General features: G+C 38.9%; 1 protein-coding gene across 7 annotated transcripts in view; it reads left to right on the forward strand.

The window, feature by feature from the left end:
- The first annotated feature begins 4,313 nt into the window (after positions 1–4,313).
- The window catches only part of MSANTD2 (Myb/SANT DNA binding domain containing 2), a 35,842-nt gene continuing 19,731 nt past the window's right edge, over positions 4,314–20,424 (forward strand). For 2 of the 7 annotated variants that reach the window (XM_081267391.1, XM_081267392.1), the window contains exon 1: positions 4,322–5,787. In XM_081267391.1, the coding sequence (XP_081123517.1) occupies positions 5,011–5,787 (777 nt within the window). In that variant the 5' untranslated portion in view covers positions 4,322–5,010. Of the gene's footprint in view, positions 5,788–7,406; positions 7,524–20,424 lie in introns of those variants that run through there. The other 5 variants (XR_014018921.1, XM_081267384.1, XM_081267385.1 and 2 more) reach the window with 5 other exon arrangements.

Here is a 20,424-nt window from a genome sequence, read left to right on the forward strand (position 1 = left end):
AACAAGAGGAAAAGGGACTTGTTTTATTTGTCATAAAATTATAAAGCCACAGTGTTTTAGTCACAAATTATTTAGCCACAGTGTTTTTGGCTGCTGTGACCAAAAGACCTGACAAGAACAATTTTAGAGGAAGAAAAGTTTATTTGCCTCATGGTTTCAGAGGTCTCAGTCCATAGATGGCCAGCTCCTTTGCTCTGGGCTCAAGGTGAGGAAGAATATCATGGTGGAAGGGTGTGGAGGAGTAAAGCAGCTCAGGACCTGGCAACAAGGAAGCAGAGAGAGGTCTGATCATCAGGGACAAAATATACATCCCAAAGGCACACTCTTTGTGACCAACCAACTCTAGTCACACGCTACTTGCTTGTGGTTTACTAACCAGTTAATCCATTCAAGTGGATTAATGCACTGTTTAGGTTAAGGCTCTCATAATTCCATTATTTCACCTCTAAACTTTCTTGCATTGTCTCACACGAGCTAAATCACACACATTATCTAAATCATAACACAGTTATTAAGGCAGTGTGATATTTTCACAAGAAAGAAAAATGAATAAATAGACCACTATAATAGAAGAGCCCAGAAATACCCATTCATATCCAGACACATAAAAAAAGATGGACTTTTTATGTCAAAGTCCATCTTGTCCTACCCACAATTTTTTTTTTTTTTTTAAAAGATGATTTTACAAAAGAGAGAGGCAGGGCTGGGGATATAGTTCTGTTGATAGAATGCCTGCCTTGCATGCACAGGGCCCTAGGTTCAATTCTTAGCACCACAAAAAACAAAATGAAACAAAAGAGGTTGGCAAATGATAGTCTTTTCAGTAAATAGAGTAGAGATAATTGGGCACAGAACTAAGGATGGAAGGAAGGCAAGCAGGCATATACTCAATACTTGCACGTATGAGCTGAAAGACATGTACAAGAGTATTCATAGCAGCATTATTCATAATATTCCAAATTTGACATGGCTTATGATTTAACAGCAGAATAAATAAATAAAATGTGACATATTCATTAATTTGCAGCAACAAAAATAAATAAACTAAAGCCCCATAAGGTATATATAGATCTGATTTAAGAACATACAATTTCCCTTATAAAAAATTCAAAACCAGGGAAAATTGATGTATTTAGTGATGCAAAATAAAATCCCCCCAGCCCTTCATTTTATTCTGAGACAGAGTCTAAGTTGCCCACTATGGTCTTGAACTTGCAATCTTCCTGCCTCAGCCTTCCAAATAGCTGGGATTACAGGCCTACACCACCATACCCATCATATATACATATGTTTTATATACTTTTTAATATATGCATATTGTATTTCACAGAAAAAATGCTTCTTAAAAACTAGGTTCACTATTGATACTGTGTAGGTGGGAAAATATACAAACAGGAAGCCTAATTGTTCAGTAGAGACATGATGGAGGCTTGGATTCAAGTTGAGATTTAGGCAATATGTTAGAAGACTTGATCTGGAATGTGAAGCGAATAAAAGACCACAAAGCAAACAACACGCTAGTTTATAAAACAATAATGAAGTATGTAACAGAATTAACACTTTCATAACAAAATATTACAGATAGGGTTTGGGATATAGCTCACTTGGTAGAGTGCTTGCCTTGCATGTTCAAGGCCCTGGGTTTAATCCCCAGCACCACACACAAAAAAATAATAATAATTATTATTATTATTACAGATAGCTCTCCATATTGGTGGCTTTCACATCTGCAGATTTTACCAAGCCCATGTGCCAACATCAAATATATTTTATAAAACTATTTCTTATCCCATAATGCAGTATCAAAGCTACTCACATAATTTACATTAGGTATTAAGTAATCTAAAGACAACTTAAAATAAGTATATGGGAGGATGTTCATAGGTTATATGCAAATACAACATTTTAAATAAGGAACTTGAGTGTCCTGCAGGTGCCTAGAATCAATCCTCCCCCAACCATGAGTATCTAGGAATGACTCTAATGAGAAGTGCCAGGTTGTATGAATGGGTATTAGAAGGAAGATTTCTGTCCAAATGCTTCAGGGAAGGCTTTATTAAAAAGTCAGGAAAATGAACACTTGATGCAGATTATTGAGAAAATGAGGGAATTAAGGATGACATAATTAAGGGGAGTTGACAGTTTACAAGTAAATTAGCATGTATTGCACATTATTTTGAGACAAATCATATATTACCTCTCAAATAGACTTTTATCTACTTATGACCATAATTTGGGCCCAGAATTAAAGGCGTAGCACATTATTTCAAACACAGTAAGCAGTTCATGAATTCTGACTAAATTGGGAAGTCTTTGGTATTTTTAGTATCCAGATTTTATTGGTAGTCCACCTCAGTGCCTAAAACTTGAATATATGTTAAAATTCAGAATTGAAACTATGAAGTCTTGAGCAATCACCTTACATATTATCTCAAAATCCAGGATCAGGAGGCTGGGGTTGTGGCTCAGTGGTAGAGCACTTGCCTAGCATGTGTGAGGCACTGGGTTCATTCCCCAGCGCCACATAAACAAACTAAATAAACAAAGTAAAGGTATTGTGTCACTCTACAACTAGAAAAAAAAATAATAATCCAGGATCAGCCACGGAAAAACAGTATTACAAATAAATATGGTTTCCTAAACTGTACAGTAGTGCCTATGTATTGCATAATATGTAATAATGGCTTTTACATTTTTTCTTTTTTGGTACCAGGGATTGAATTCAGGGGCACTCGACCAATGAGCCACATCCCCAGCCCTATTTTGTATTTTATTTAAAGACAGGGTCTCACTGAGTTGCTTAGCACCTTGCTGTTGTTGAGGCTGGTTTTGAACTCACAGTCCTCCTGCCTCAGCCTCCCAAGCTGCTGGGATTACAGGCAAGCTCTATGGGGCCAGGAGGGAATTTTATTTTTGACACAACTTTCTTAGTAGGTAGACTGATGGGAATGGGAATGGGGAAGGAGAGAAGTAATACAGAAAGAATGACTAGACATAGAAGTTTACCAAGAGAGGACTCTGCCAATCTACATTATCTAGGATGCCTTCCTGAATGAGTCAGAGGTGTTTTGAGAATCATCCACAATCAGACAGTAAAGGAGGATTTATCTTAGACTTGAGGTACAGTAAGGGGCAGGGAGAAAGAGAACACTTGAATTTAAAACTCTTTGGAGTCTGTGGTTTGGTATATCAGTTAAGCATGACTCTCCGTCTCATACGTTAAATACCTATGAAATTCAAATTTTTACTTTTGGGCCAAATAAGAGTGAATTTTGCTTTGATAAATTATTGAGATTCTACAAGAGCCCTCATATAACATATTTGAGCACTCACTATTGTAAGAACTTTACCTGTATTATTTCTTTCAATAATGTCATGAGATTATCCTCATTTTATATATGAAGAAAACAAGGTATTGAGAATTTAGGAGCTTGGCTGAGGTCACAAAAATGGAATGTGAAGGCTCCCATTCTGATTCTAGAATCATGTTCTTAACCAAGTTATTGACTAGCAACCATACCTTGCTTTTAGAAGAAAAGGAAGGGGATAGTGTTGATTTGGATAGGCATAGTCCATCAAATCTCCTGGTGTTTAATGCAGGAATACTCGGAAGTGAAATGATCGAAAATGATTGGAATGTGAGGACTGTAACCTAATCAGGCCATCCACATTTTAATGAACCAACTGGGCGGTAATTCTGGGCAGGTGGGACAGGGCTGCAGGAGATGGTCACTGGGGGCGTGCCCTGGAAGGGCTCAGCCTCCTGGAGCCCATTCTCCTTCTTCGCTTTGCTTTCTGGTCACCTTGAGTGGAGTGGAGCCTGGGTTCCTCCACCACACCCTTCCCCCATGATGTTGTCTCACCTTCTGCCTAGAGAAATGGAGTCTGCCCACCAAGAACTACTGGAATGGTGAGGCAAAATAAATGTTTCTCTAAGTTGTTCTTGTGGGGTATTTTGGTCAAAGTAAGCAAACCTGATTAACACAGAATAAATTCTGGAATTTCCTTGGGCTTTCCCCTAGAATTAATTTACAAACTATGGTGGCATTTAAATATGACAAGTTATCTCCTCTTTTACTTCATTTCTATTGTCTAATCCTTTGTCTTTTTCAATGACCATATTTTCTCTGGTGATTCCCAGGGTTAAAAATGTGATTGACCTCAGCTTTTTAAAAATTAAACATAATATTTGTTATTTAAAAGTACACTGATAGTTTATTCTTATTCCTTGGTCAGCCTCCTCAGTTACAAAACAAAAAATACTGAAATTTTAAAGTTAATGATCCAAAATAATTCATCTTTTCAGATTTGAAGACTATGGTAATACTTTAAAGTTATATGCACTGCTGTTCACTATGTTCCAGCTCTAATTTATGAACGCAGGTCACAAGAGCTGTCATAACTGACAGTAGTCTTTTTTTAAATTTCCTTGCACTTGACAGCATGAAAAACTGGGAAAACTATGCAACTTCCAAATCCCGGAGAATGGAGAATGGTATTGGAAAGTAACTATACTGCTGGGATCATGAGTTCTTACATGTTCTCGTTATACACAAAGTGTAAAAACTCAATAATATATCGAATTATTCTGTAACCGGTCACACCTACTCATATTAACTGGAGAAGAGGAGATTAAAACTGGAATTAGAAAAAAGTTGCTGTTCTTCATATAATGGGTTTGAAAAGCTACAGTGTATAAACTCTACCCCAATCCACATTTGCTTTTCAAAGCCTCGCCCAGAACCGCTTGCTGTTCCCTCAACCTTCGAGCCTTCCCCAATTACCCCTAGTGGGGTTTCCGAGTGTGTCCACCGGGACGTCAGACTGCACCTGGAGGCCAGTGTGGAGGGAAGAGAGGTAAAGGGGAGGGAGACAGGAGAGCGCGAGCGGGCGAAATGGTCAATTCCTCCTTAACTCGGGGCCCCCTCACGGGCCTCACCCCTCCTCCCGGAGGCTGAGATTGGAGAGGAAGTGGGAAGGCTCCAATCTGTTCCTCACTCCAGCGCCCTCATGCCCCCACCCTTCTCCACAGCTCGGGGCTTTGGCGCGCCCCGTCCCCGCCCCTCACTCCGGGAGAGGAGCGGACGGCGCGGAAGGGTTCGCGGAGAAAGAGCGGGGACAGGAGGCGACCTCCCCCAGGCAGCCTCATCCTTGACAGCAGAAGCCCACAGCGGCCCGCCTGCCGGGGAGCCAGGCCCCAGGGCAGCCCTGGAGACCGCGGTGGCCGGATGCGCGGGCGCGTCATTTCCGGGCGGTGCAGCGGCGGCCTCTTGGAAGATGGCTGCGCCCTGTGGCTCGGAGCTGCCCGCCAACTCGCCGCTAAAAATCCCGAAGATGGAGGTGCTGTCCCCGGCGTCTCCTGGTGGTCTGAGCGACGGAAATCCATCGTTGTCCGACCCTTCCACGCCTCGGGGTGCCTCCCCGCTTGGGCCAGGCAGTGCGGCGGGCTCGGGGGCAACGGCGTCCGGGGGTCTCGGGCTGGGGCTGGGGGGCCGCAGCGCCGCCTCGTCCTCGGTCTCCTTTTCCCCCGGTGGCGGTGGTGGTGGGGCTGCGGCAGCCGCTGCCGCCGCCTGCCGGGGCATGTCGTGGACGCCGGCCGAGACGAACGCGCTCATCGCAGTGTGGGGCAACGAGCGGCTGGTGGAGGCGCGGTACCAGCAGCTGGAGGGAGCCGGCACGGTGTTCGGCAGCAAGGCCCCCGGGCCAGCCATGTACGAGCGCGTGTCCCGGGCCCTGGCCGAGCTGGGCTACGAGCGGACCCCGTCCCAGTGCCGGGAGCGCATCAAGGTAACCGGCCGCCCAGCCTGGGGCAGCGAACCAGAGGCAGAGAGAAGGCGGGGAAGCGGGCCTCGGGGGAGGGGGCCGGTCTGAGTGCAGGGCTCCCCTCCGGGGCCCGGTGGGCGATTCGCATCTCCTCCGCCTTTTTCTTCTCTCCCTGGCAAGGGGGCTTTTTTCCAGATGGCCGCCAGCCCGTAGGTTTCCTGAGTTTGAAGTTGGGCGTGTCTGCCGCCGCCCCTTTTTCTTGCCAATTGATGATCTTCCAGCGTTCTGAAGTTGGTAGTTTCTCATTGTGCGCGGTGCGGCAGTTCCCGTGCTTGCAGGCACTTCTCGCCCCTACCGCCGGGGCCTCTCGCTTTGTTCTGGCGGAGGGGCTCCCAGGCAGAGGCTTACCAGCTGGGGCAGCATTGAGGAAAGGCAGATGCGGGGGCCGTTGGGTCCCCAGTTAAGGAATTTTCTGTAAGTGGCGGTGGGGAGCCATGCAAAAAGCGCCTTGAGACGACCAGTCTTTATGTCAGTCGCTTTGCTTCTAATTTGAGGTACGAAGGAGAGTAAGCAAGAGATGCTGTGGAGAATTGGAAAGGCTTGATTATAGCCAAGTTGTGTGTTGTTATCGTGGAGGTAGTGCGCTCCTTGAAAGTTAATGTGGCCGAGAGTTGTTCTGGAATTTGGATTGACGATGATGCCTCCTGAGGAAGGTTGGCTTGAGGTCCTGATGTTTCTGACCAAGCCCTTTCTTGAAAGTCAGTTTTCCCTGCTTTAGTCTGCCGGATGTCGTGACAAGTAAACTCTGCAGTGTACATCTGGCCATCCTTGAATATTTAAAGCAGAGGCTTAATGTAGGCTAAAAATTTTACCACCAGCGTGCTTATCATTTTGCTGTTTCTGACTTTCATCTAGGTATTTGTATTATTGACAAATAAGGATTTGTGTTTTAGTTAAGCTCTTTCCCTTTTCGTAGAGTCTGCTAAAAGTTTTGGGTAGTATCCTCCCAGTTTTTACTGAAAATACTTTTATTACTTAGTCATAGTATCTGTGTACTTCTTTTCTGGTAGGGCTGGCACTTTTTCTGGGAACTCCTTGGGAGGAGGTTTAAAAATCACCAAGAACAGTCATAACTAAGTAAGAAAAGTCACACTAAATAACAATCATAAAACTCAGTAAGAACAATCATAATTAAAGGAGGAGAATTGTGCCAAAGTTCACAAGGTGTTAGCTCTAGAAGTGTTCATTTGGGGACTGTTGCTTAGAAAATTTAGTTCAGAAGCTAAGCTATTTCAAACCTATCAGTTATTGTTTAAAGTAGTTTATTTGATAGCATTCCTTTGGGCTTCTTTTACATCCTCTTTTTGTATGCAAGTATGTTTTTAAAGTTATAGCTAATAGTAAAATACTGTCCTATTCACGGTAATGAAGGGTAAATTTGGGGGAGAGTTTTAGCCCTGCTCTGGATAGCATCTATCCATGAAATTTTCTTTAGTTTAGAAATGTACCTCTGGGTATTTGTAACTATTTTAGTTTGATTGATTTTTGTCCCTAGAAATTTCCCAATGAAAGAGGAAAATTGTGCTCTATCAAAACCTCACTGAATATAAATCTCTCCATAAAATTGTTTCTCAAACAACCAGGGAATATCTAGTTGGATTGCTTCATTGTCCAGTTATGAGAAGGAAACCTAAAGCAAAGAAAGGAGATTGAGCCTCTGAAGAATTTTTAAGAGGATCAGTTTACCTGTCTCCAGACAGGTAAGACCAAGTTGACTTCAAACTCTTAGAATATTTTGAGACTATGCAGATGATGATGAGTTCTCTGATCCACAGTAGCCGTTAACAAGGAAAGCAGATGACTTTTGTTTTTTGAAGTGCTTTACTCTTTAAATGATTTCAATCAAGGAACCCAGACTTCTTTGTTAATAAAAGTAAACATTATAATTTATAAGCTCTTTTGCTGTGCAAGCATATAGTAGGCATTGAATGCTTATTAAATTCGTGAAATGAAATCTAGAGAGTGAATTTTGGATAGCTTAAAAAGTCTACAGCAGTGTTACTGAAACTTTAACTCAAAAACATAGACTTTGGAACAAAGTTTGAAAAATACTCATTAAAAACTGAGCTCTTGGGCTGGGGCTATAGCTCAGTGGTAGAGTGCTTGCCTAGGACGTGTGAGGCCCTGGTTTCTATCCTCAGCACCACATACAAATGAATAAATAGAATAAAGGTACTGTGAAAAAAATTAAAACAAAAAAACTGAACTTTTTCCCTTTAGGAGTCAGCCTAGAAGCAAATCTAGTCACTTGAAGTCAGCCCTTCACAGTTATGAAGTAGATGTCCAAATAACACAGATTTTGCTTATGAAGATAAAAATAAAACCTTATATTGTAAGAGAGAAAACAAATCCTTAGATCCCTGTTTCAGAAATGCCAATTTGGAACAAGTAATAAAGAAGTCTTTTTTACTCTATTATTTTGATGATAACTGCAAAAGAAAACCAGTAATACTTTTTGGTTTGGTTTTACAAAATAGAATCAAAGTAGTTAAGAGAATTATGAACTTCATGTACAGACTCATGTAGCTCATTTAAGTATGAATTCAGGGCTACGGATGTATCTAGGAGTTGGAAGAAAATGTACTTTGCATGCACAAGGCTCTGGGTTCAGTCTTTAGCTCTGCAAAACAAACAAAACAACCCCTCAACATCAGAGGTTCACAGGGAGGAGGAGTACCATGTGTCATTTAAATTTCTGGTATAATATATTTGAGATTCTTACTAAAAAATTCCATTATGAAAAGTCAGTAAATAATTTTTTCCAAGTTTGAAAGAAAGCAATGACTAGTAACCAGTTTTTCCATTGGAATAGTTTGAACATGTTGAAATAGCAGTCTTCATCCCCCTATGAAGGCATCAGAAAGCTTTGAGTCCTATGCCAACCCCTGCCCTGACTACCTTCCTGAATAATATTAAGGCATATCACTTATTTCTCTGATGTAAATGTCTTATCTAAACAATGAAAGTATTAAAATTATAAATGTCAAAATTGAATTAATTACTTGGATTTTGAAACTAATGTTCTACTTTTTAATACTATTCAAGGGATTATTTCTAAGCATACACATTTTTTATTGAAAGTCAGATATAGGGAGACTGAGGCAAGGAGGATCCCAAGTTTGAGGCCAGCCTTAGCAATTTAGCAAGACCCTGTCTCAAAATAAAAAATAAAAAGGACTGGTAAAGCATACTGGGTTCAATCCCTAGTACCAAAAAAGAAAAAAAAGTCAGATGTAAACATACGTTTAGTGCTGTAAACAGTTTCATTTTGATGTCTTTCATGTTTATTGGTATTTGTTCTATCTTTTTTGGATAAAATGGTATGTTTAAAACTGCCTTGCTACACAGATTGTTATTTATTCTGAAGTTTTGTTCCTTTTTTTATTTGCCAGAAGAAATTTGCTAACAATTTGAGTCAGATAAATAAATCCAGAAGTTTTTTTTTTTTTTTTTTTTGGTCTAGTTCTTGCATATTTTTTTTCCCTTTTCTGTAGACCTTTTCTTCATGTGTCCATTCACCAAATACTTGAGTGCTTACTATGTGCAAGACTGTCTACTAGGTGAATAAAAGAACATACAGTTCCTATAGTCAAAGAGCTTGTAGTCTAGCTGAAGCTTGTGTACACACATCAAAGAGTTAAAAAGCTAAATAAAACAATTGTGCAGGGCAATACTTGATTAATTGTCATATGACTAAAGCCAACTATAAGTGTAATGACTTCAAAGGGGGCAACGATCTCATCTCCATCCATACATACTCTAATAGTTGTAAGTTCTTTCTGGACTTGGAATCAAGAAAGCATTCACTTCTGAGCCAGATACCATATCCACACTTTAGTCAGTTAATCTGATGCTCTGCAAAACTAATTCTCAAGTCCTATATTTTTGGGTGTTCTCCAAAAAAATTGTCTCTTGAGAGTTGGCTTTATGTTTATGAAACAGATATGTACTTGTAACCTCAAGATTAAACATAAAGTGATTGTATGCAACCTAAAAAACGTGCTTGCTGGATCAGTACTAGTTGCATATGTGTGTGTGTGTGTCTTTGTATGTGTGTGTGTATATTTGTGTGTGTGTGTGTGTGTGTTTTTTTGCTGAGATGGAACCCAGGGCTTCATGCTTGCTAGGTAAGTGTTCTACCACTAATCCCTCTTTAAACTTAGAAGTGGTAAGGAGTTTTCTAACAAACAAAATGATTAATTTTCTAGAGGCATTGCCTAGATTTTTTTCATCAGTAATTGTCATTACCATTGGAACTAATTTTGCACTTGAGCACATAAATCACAGAATAGTGTATTTGGTCTTTCATTTTGGCTATCAGGCCTTGCTTTTGTTTGAGAGAACCAATAGAGCCGAGGTACACTGGAGCCAAAAGATACCTGTATAAGTATATTAATAGATTGCCTATCTCTGAAGTCTCTCCTTTGGTGTTTCCAACAAGACTTGTGGTAAGCCACTCACATCCTTTGTAAGAAAGACTGAGATTTTTTTCTTGTCATTTTTTTACATGTTCAGCCAGCCACTTGAAAGCTTCTGCATTCAGTTTGCTTCTCTGCTTCTGAATCTGAGGCTTGATATGTATTTTAAAAGAAAAGACCATCTTTGACTGCCATCCATACACTTCTATTTAATGGCGTCCAATTTTGGAAGTAAGAGATAACAAAGCACACACTAAAACTGAATGAATAGGATTCTATTTCCTGGTATTTTTTGAAATCTAGTGAAAAATAGAGTTAGATATTCTAGATACTTCATTGAAATAGTAGTTGAAAGGAAAAAAAGAATTTAGAAAGTATATAGTATAGACAGTACTGTTTAGTAAAACTTTTTGTGATGATGGAATGTTTTTTATTGTTTATCTCAGTTTAATGTGTTAGCCACCAGTCACATGTGGCTATTGGGGGCCTTGAGATGTATGGTTAGTATGCCTGATGAACTGAATTTTTATTTCAATTTGATTTAAAATTTTAAATAGCCACCTATAGCTAGTGGTCACCATATTGAATTGTGCATAGTAAAAAGTCATTACTTAAGTATTAAAGTAGTCTTTATTTTGTGAAAGGATGCCTGTCAACACATACTTAGACCAATAGGGGAAGCTCACATTTCCTTCTTGCCCTTTCAGTTACTTTACCCCTATGTAGGAGGAACCTTGATGGATGTTAAAAAAAATGGCCCACTATTATAGGAAGTGGAGCTTTTAATTCAAGGAATATAAGTATTATAACCTCAGTTGGCTGAGGCAAGCAGTGCATGTTCCTAGTTCCCTAGGGCACTGCTATCCAGTAGAACTTGGAATGGTAAACGGAAGTGTTCTGTATCTGCATTGCCTATTATCACAGGTAACAATTGAGTACTTGAAATGTGGCCAGTGTAACTGTGAAATTGAATTTTTAATTTTTATCTAATTGTAATTAATTTTAAATTAAATAGCCAAATGTGGCTATTGTGTTGGCCAGAGCAATAAATAATGGTGTTTATACATCTCCTAAAAGTGTGAAATCCATGTACCCTCTCCAACATTTTCAGGCTGACATTCAAACTTTTTATCATGTGTTTCAAGTTTATAAGAAGTTAATAGGATATAGAAAATATTAAACCTAGATTGAGACAAATGAGATGAAGATGACTGTAAAATGTAGCATAATGAATTCTGATTCTGAAAAATTCACATAAATTCTTATTGGTAGGTTTTATCAAATGTATATTGAAAACATTGGTGATTTGGAAATATTCTAGTTAACATTTTAGAGAAACAATGTCAATAGCCTATATTACTTTGTTCATTCTAAATTCAGGGGCCAAGCTTTATACCTACAGAATATATGCACGTATGATAGGTTTTATGGTACCTTGATCAGTCAGTAGAGGAGGAGGATGGCTACCCCAGTTGAAGATGACTGTGCTTCAGAACATCTTTTTGATATCTTTCTTGGCTGATACAATTGGACTAGGCCCTTGAATTCCTCTATCCTTAGAAAGCCCAGAGTGAAATAGGAAAGTAAAAGGGAAAAGTGTAGCATATAACTCTTGCCTAATGATTAGTCAGTGTGTCTTTTGGAAGTGAATTGGGATATCTTGCCCATTCCCTTTGATCAGACTCAACTGATAGATTCATCCCAGGGTTTTAAAAAATCATGTCTGAAGTAACAGCTTGACTTTTTCATTGTACACCTACAAATATCTCAGAGCCTCTTATGGGATTTTAGAAATACAGCAGTGAACTATTTACCTTCAAGTTATTTACCTTATTAAAGAACCATTTGCCTTATTTTGAACAAGATCTTGTATTGTGTTGGTGTTAAGCTGGTGGTGCTTAAGGCTGGGCAGAAGGCAGTACAGTAGATTAGTAGAGCTGGTGTAGAGTTTAGAGACAACATAATCTAGAACAGAGCAAATCATGAAATTGTTCCAAAAAATTTTAAGCGATCAGCTGTTTAAAAACCACGCCTTTTAACTGAAGAACAAATTGCTATAGCTCATAGCTTATGGTGAAGGTGTGGTTTAGTAAGTGATGAATGATGGGTTCATAAAGAACCTTGTAGAGGGCTGGGGATGTGGCTCTAGCGGTAGCGCGCTGGCCTGGCATGTGTGCGGCCCGGGTTTGATCCTCAGCACCACACACAAACAAAGATATTGGGTCTGCTGAAAACTAAAAAAAAAAAATTAAAAAAAAAAAGAACCATGTAGAAGGGGGAAGCTGATAGTTCTGGAGTGACACAGTGGTCATACCTATTCTTGGTAATGTTTAGATGAGTAACACATTTTTTATAATGTTGAACTGCAGTTGTGTAAATATTCATTATATATCTCATTCCTTAATTTATGTACTGCAAAGAAAAACCAAAGTGGTGCATTTTTTTTAAACCACAACCCATACGAAGTGTTTTTTGTTTGTTTTGGTACCAGGGGTTGAACTCCAGGGCATTTAAATACCAAGCCACATTACCAGTCCTCTCCCTCTTTTTTTCTCCTTTTTTTTTGGGGGGGGGGGTTAGAGACAGTTCTTGCTGAGTTGCTTATGGTCTCACTAAATTGTTGAGGCTGGCTTTGAACTTGTGATCCTCCTGCCTCAGTCTCCCAAGCCGCTGGGATTACAGATGTGCACTGCACTCGGCCCAGTTTCTTTTTTTGTCCCGGAGCCTATACTCACATAATATAACATGTGTATATAACTGAATTATATAATTATATTGATTACATATATATATTTATTTACTTATATTTATTTTATTTATATTTATATTGATTACATATTTATTTATTTCATAAAATAATGATTATAGATGACACCAGTGTAGCATTCACTATGGGCCATGTGCTGTTCTAAGTGTTTTACAACTATTAATTTATTTTATCCACATAATGATACTATACTTAACCTACTTGCAGTACACTCTGGTAGGTTCTATTCTGTGTGAAAGCAAGCAGTCTACTTCCAGAACCTCTTTAGTAACAGTACACAGCATATGAAAGCATCTGCACCTACATGAAAGCATCTGCACCTGGTAGGCCATCTTTCTCACCTCCTCTTCTTTCCCCTCCTCCTCTTCCCTTTGCCCAGTCCTTTGCAGCATTGCCTTCCCTTTTCGCCCCAGTCCCCAGGGCACCTCTCATCTTTTCCCTTCCTCAGTCACAGTCTCGGTTGTTAAGAAATTCCCACACCTAAAGCTGGTGCAAAGAAAATCTGAGGAGATGGGGGCAGCCGCTCCCACTGATATTCAGCTGCAGGCTTACTCCTTGGGGACTGGCAGCTCAGGGTCACGTTGTTCCCCACATGGGGCACACCCAGGAGGCGGCAGGATGGAGGAGCTGGAGGAACTGGGGAAGGAGACACAGGTTAAAGCCCACACCCAAGGGAGCCATGGATCCTCCCCACCCCCATACCCTTCTGTCACTCCATTGGCCCCACCCCCAAACCTTATACTCAGCCACTTGGGAGAAAGACCTCCTCACCTCCCTGTGGGTGGGGAGGGATCTAGAAGTGTGTGCTTCTCACTCACCTAGCACTTTGAGCTCTAAGGTTTTGCTGCTGTGGCCCCTGCTTTTGCCTTGGCTGTCTTGCACATTCACAGAACAGCGGTAGGAACCAGAGTCTTTCTCCTGGAGGCCCTCCAGCCGCAGGGACACATTCCGGGAGGGCATGGAGTAGACCAGGGATGCTCTAGGTTTGCTTGACAAGACCCCATTGATGTAGGCCAATACCTAGGGGCAGTTCACTTCCGGTTATTATTCCATGATGCATGTGCCCATGGGTCAGCCAGTCCCCCTCCCCCAAACTGGCCTTCTTCACATGCTGCTCCCCCACACTCATCCTTCTGACCTGTACCAGCTCCTATCCACCATCTCCCCAGCCACCCTCTCACTGCACCAGGTTCTTTCGCCAGAACAGACCTTATTCCCCCTTGCATTGTGTCTTTATCTCCCATTTGGAGTGCTTTAGAAAGGTGGTTATAATTCACTAAAATTGATTTCTCAGCCTACTGATGGACTGTAACCTATAATTAGATTAAATAAGACTAGAAGATACTAAGGTGATATCAACATTTTTTTCATTCTAGGTTTACATTCTCATTAGAAACACAGTGATATGGCAGCTGGTGCCCCAGATATACCTGTGATATTCTTTATGCTGTGTGATTCTAGATAGCTGGAGCCTGGGGTTTGTGGGTAAATGTTGAAGGGAAGTAATTGGGCAGTAATGAAAATAACACTAGAGAAGCAAGAGGTCAGTTTATGTGTTAAGGAGTCTGGACTTTATCCTAATTATCAAAGGATTTTTAGCCAGTAGTGTGACATGGTTAGACTTAAATTTTATAGCAGTCCCTGGCTATAATGTTGAAAATGGAAGCACAAGACACAAAGAGGTGCCTCACAGTGAGCTAGAAGAGAGGTGAAAGCAATGCCAATGAATCTAGAGAGGACAGATTTCATGCATGTCAAACTCAGGGGCCTATTTGGAGAATGAGGAAATTTTAATTGATAATGTTTGCTGTATCTTGACCTGTGTGCAGTAAGCTGTCTATTTCTCTACTGGCTTATGCAGGACTCCTTGTTATAGTTACCAAAGATCTATATGGTTCTTCTTAGCTCAAGTTTTTGGCTTTACTTCTCAACCCAGAGAGATACATCTAGAACACCATATTTAGACAGTCCTGTCTGTGTTGCTTCTAGGATGTGCTTTCCATAGTCTCATGGATTCTGGTCAGTTCTCCAGTCTTCTGATTATCCTGACTTCTCCCCGACACATCTAGGATTTCAAATGTTAATCAAATAAGCACCCTGAAGTACGCTTCTATTACTAGGTTAAGATTGAATAGCAATTTTTTCTTATTGGAAAGTTATATGTGTGTACTGTTTAAAAAAGAAAGAAAATGGGTGAAAAACTTCTGAGTTCCAGAAATATCAGACTAGTACTGTAAAGTGCTTTAGATTATTATAAACAATTGTAAGGATTGCAGTGGTAATTAGATAGTTTGATTTTGTTTCTGTTGCTCTATGTTCTGTTCTGCTTGTTATTTACTGTTGTAGAAACTTCAGTGTTTAAAATAATGAATGCCTAAGGATGCTGTGCCTTATATGCATGTGTCACAAATTTTCTGTAGTTCATAATCTATGCCAACCAAGTCTTTCCCCCGATTCCTCTAAATAAATAATTCAAGAAAGTCTGTATTTGGGAAAAGGCATATATTTAATATTTGAATCTGTTAAATCTCACCTATTTGTACTCAAATCCTTAAAAACCAGTGGAAATACTTTTATTCATGGCACTGATCAAGTGAGTGTTATCTTTTCATTTAGTAAGATACATTGTTACTCCTTAGTTAAATACAAACCTGTGTTTACTCTTAGGCACTTTAGGAATAGCAGCCATCATTTTATTTTTATATGCATGTTCTTGGTTGCACTCATTAATTATATATTTTGAGCTACCAAATATTATATCATTCAATATAAATTATAGAATAGTGTGGAAGTTGTTTACTTAGATTGTTTTCTAGTTGCACTTTCTCAGCCTTTGTAAGACTATTTTATTATAACAGATTGGATTTTGAAACAAAGTTCTGTTTCTCTACTTTCTATTGATAACTTCATTTATCCAAATAAACCAATTATCTTTGTAATGGATATTAATGAAACCAGAATAAAGGCTCATATCTACCAAAAACTGCTTTTATTAATTTTTAATTTGTAAACACTTCAAATGGAATCATCTGGCTTATGATTTAGAAAGAAGCATGTGATAGGTCAAAAAGAACTTTATATTTGGTATCTCAGTTGCCTAGAAGCAGTCTTAATGGAATTTTTATTTATTCCTTTATTCAGTCCTCAGAATTTATTGAATCCCTTCCTTCCATATGCCAGGTATTGATGTAGGTGCTGGGAAATACATCAGTGAACAAAACTGACAATCTTCTGCCTTCAAAGAACTTATATTCAGATTAAAAAAAAATACCAACATTTACAATGTAATTCAGAGCTGTTAACTCAATCAAAACAAAAACTAATCAGATAAGATATTCTTTGATAAGCCTTAATGGCCTTAGAAAGTTTGAGCTGCCTACCTTTCATTATGTATAAGAAATAGAAATTCACTCGTTTTTTTGCTTTAAGAAAGATTTACCTAACTTTATTTATTTTTTTTCATTGTCTCTATATGCCTGTCATTGAGGTTTGAACCAGTAAAAGCAGAGGGCTAGGTTATTATTCATTCAGGGATTAACTACCTAAGCATCTCCTCTTGAATCAGGCATTATTATGAAGGGTCCAGAAGGTATAGTCTTGTGCCAAACCAGATAACCCCTTCTCTTATACAAATTAAGAAACATGGTAAATAGTTGGGAGTTAAGAGATCAAGGTTATGCCAATTTTTTTAAAAAAATATTTTTTATTTGCAGTTGGACACAATATCTTTTATTTTTTAAATTTATTTTTATGTGGTGCTGAGGATTGAACCCAGGGCCTTGCATGTGCTAGGTGAGTGCTCTACTGCTGAGCCACAATCCCAGCCCAGGTTATGGCAATTTTAGAACAATATATAATAATTATTTTTTTCTTTCTTTTTTTTTTTTTTTTTTTTTGTGTGTGTGATGCTGAGGGATTGAACTTAGGGCCTTATGCATGTGAGGCAAGCACTCTATCAACTGAGCTATATTTCTAGCCCCAATGATTATGTTTTTATATAACTAATGTAGCCACACTACTAAATTAAGAGGAAAAAAATCAAGGGAATTTTTTTTTTTTTATTTCTTCACTATAGCATAATCATGTTCATAAATGTTTTGTTATTTTTGAAGAAGTGGTAGTAGTACCAGGTGTGGTAATGCATGTATTTAATCCCAGTTACTGGGAATGCTGAGGCAGGAGGACAAGTTCCAGGCTAGCTTAGGCAACTTAGGAAGACCCTGGCCCCAAATTTTAAAATAACTAAATATTATTATAAAGAATTTAACATATATATGTTTTTTTTTTTTAACGTGACGCTGGGGACCAAACCCAGTGCCTCACCCTTACTAGGCAAGCACTCTACCACTGAGCTACAACCCCACCTCTTCCTCCTACTACTTGTGGACTAGTTGGTCAGTAAGTGAGCCTTCATTCCCTGGATGGGTAGTTAAGGTTTTTTTCTTCCCTTGGTTTATATGTCAGTGTATTAGTTGCCTCATTCATGCCAAGACTAATAACTGTTGAAAACGATTAGTTGATTGGCTTTACTCCATAAAAAAGCAAAAAGTAAGAGAAGTGATCATATAGCCAGATGTTTCTGAAACTTGAATAAAGTGTGGGCAATAACATGTTTATATAACCATGTTACAAACCTACACCTAGGTATAAAATCCTTTAACTACAGAACTCAAATGTTATCAAAAACAATTTTTTAAAACTTAAGCACTAATCAAAGGACAAATGAAAAAATTAACTTAGCATTCCTGAGGTTGTGGGTTAGCTGAAATTTACCTTCTTTTTCCTCACAAGACTCTGATACTGATTGCTACATAAAGTTCTTTAGAGTGTGTGATTCCTCCATGCTATTCCCCCCATGTGCCTTGTGGTACAACACTTTGGTGCTACTACTTTTCCATACTTGAACTAACATTATTCATAAGGCTTCCTTGGTCTCCATACAATGTGACTATCATTTTTATAATACTTCTGATGATTGCTAACATTCAGTGAGTATAAGCATTTAGCAAATTTCATTTTATTTTATTTATTTCATTTATAGTCATTTTTATTTGTTCATTTTAGGTATATGTGACTGTTGAGTATATGTTGACATTTGTACAAATATGGCGTATATTTTATTCTAATTAGGATCCCAGTTTTCTGGATATACATGATGTGGAGATTCATTGTAGTATACTTATGTATGTAAATATTCCTATTCTCCCTTCCCTTCATTTCCCTTTGTCTAATCCACTGATGCAAGCATCAAATTTCCCCATTTGAGGGCCTAAAGATGGCAGCCATTCACTCTAACCCATTGTGACAAGATCTGGAACAGGATCTATAATCTCCATATCCACTCTAGAGAGGTCTGTCCTAGCATTGGAGAGTTATCCAAGTCAATGTGGAAAATGGGGGCTGATACAGAAAACTAGAATCATCAGACCAGTTGAACAAATGGGCCTCTCAAGTAGCACAATCCACCCAGCTGGCCTCCATTTCAATGGTCTAGAGCAGTCCCCTTTGAATTAGAATAACCATTCTTTCTTAAGAATTTTTTTAAAGATTTTTTTATTTGTTCTACTTAGTTGTATATGACAGCTGAATGCATTTCAATTCATTGTACACAAATGGAGCACAACATTTCAATTCTCTGGTTGTACATGATGTAGAGATGGACCTTTCGTGCAGTTAAATGTGTACCTAGGGTAATGATGTCCCTTGTATTTCACCATCTTTCCTACCCCCATGATCCCTCCCCTCCCTCCCCTTTGTCCAATCCAAAGTTCCTTCATTCTTCCCATGTCCCTCCTGCCCCCATCATGGGTCAGCATCCACTAATCAGAGAAAACATTCAGCCTTTAGTTTTTTGGGATTGGTTTACTTTGCTTAGCATGATATTTTCCAACTCCATCCATTCACTTGCAAATGCCATAATTTTATTCTCTTTTAATGCAAGTAGTATTTAATTGTGTATATATACCACAGTGTCTTTATCCATTCATTTACTCATGGGCATCTAGGTTGGTTCCACAGTTTAGCTATTGTGAATTCAGCTGCTATAAACATTGATGTGGCTGTGTTACTATAGTATGCTGATTTTGAGTCATTTGTGTATAGACAAAGGAATGGGATATCTGGGTCAAATGGTGGTTCCTTTTCAAGTTTTCTGAGGAATCTCCACACTACTTTCTAAAGTGGTTGCATATAACAAACAATTTCAATCCCACCAGCAATATATGATTGTTCCTTTTCCCCCCACATCCTTGTCAACACTTATTGCTTGTATTTTTGATAACTGCCATTCTGACTAGGGTGAGGTGAAATCTTAGAGTAGTTTTGATTTGCATTTCTCTAATTACTAAAGATGTTGAATTTTTTTTCATATATTTGCAAACTTCATTTTAAATACTCTATTTTATCATTTAGTACTCACAACAAATCTATGATGAAGTATTGACATATACGTACCATCTTGTGGGTAGAGAAATTAAGGCTTAGAGATAATAATTTGTCTGATGTCACAAAGCTAGCAGGTGGTTACACTAGACTAAGCAATTTTACTCCAGAACCCATACTTGTAACCAGTTGGTATTATTGCCTCCTTGTAAGCCATTAGCCTACTTTTATTAAATTTTGACAATCGAAGTAATGTTTTTGCCAACCGTGTTATCATAAATGTAATACCAAATATTGACCTAAATGGACACCATCATGCTTATAAATATTTCTCATCATTGAAATGATAAGAAATGAAAATGCAAATTAAAATAATTGTATAGAATTCATGGTTTCCTAAGACTATAGAAGAAACATTGATTTGGAAGTCTTTTAAGAACTTAAAACATAGCCAGGCGTGGTGGCACACACCTGTAATCCCAGTGGCTCAGGAGGCTGAGACAGGAGCATCTCGAGTTCAAAACCAGCCTCAGCAAAAGTGAGGAACTAAGGAACTCAGGAGACCCTGTCTCTAAATAAAATACAAAAATCAGGCTGGGGATGTGGCTCAGTGGTCGAGTGCCCCTGAGTTTAATCCCCAGTACAAAAAAAAAAAAAAAAGAACCTAAAATGTGTGGAAATATAAGTAAAGCCATTATTGAAGGCAATTCATTCAGTCATTACTCAAAGTATATAAATTATATTATCCATTGGGCTACCAACTCCCCTTAAAGGGAACAAATCTGAATTAGAACAGGAGAAACATTCACAAAGTAAACTTCCATTTTTAAAAGATATTTATTTTTTAGTTGTAGTTGGACACAATATCTTCATTTTATTTATTTTTATGTGGTGCTAAGGATCGAACCCAGGGCCTTGCATATGCTAGGTGAGTGCTCTACCCTGAGCGACAACCCCAGCCCTAGACTTACATTTTTGACTGTAAAAGCAGGTAGATATGAGGCTTAATGCCAAAGTAGGCTATGGAATTTGTCC

This window comes from Spermophilus citellus, assembly GCF_964194105.1.
Source record: "Spermophilus citellus genome assembly, chromosome: 2".
In the NCBI taxonomy this organism is placed as follows: Eukaryota; Metazoa; Chordata; class Mammalia; order Rodentia; family Sciuridae; genus Spermophilus; species Spermophilus citellus.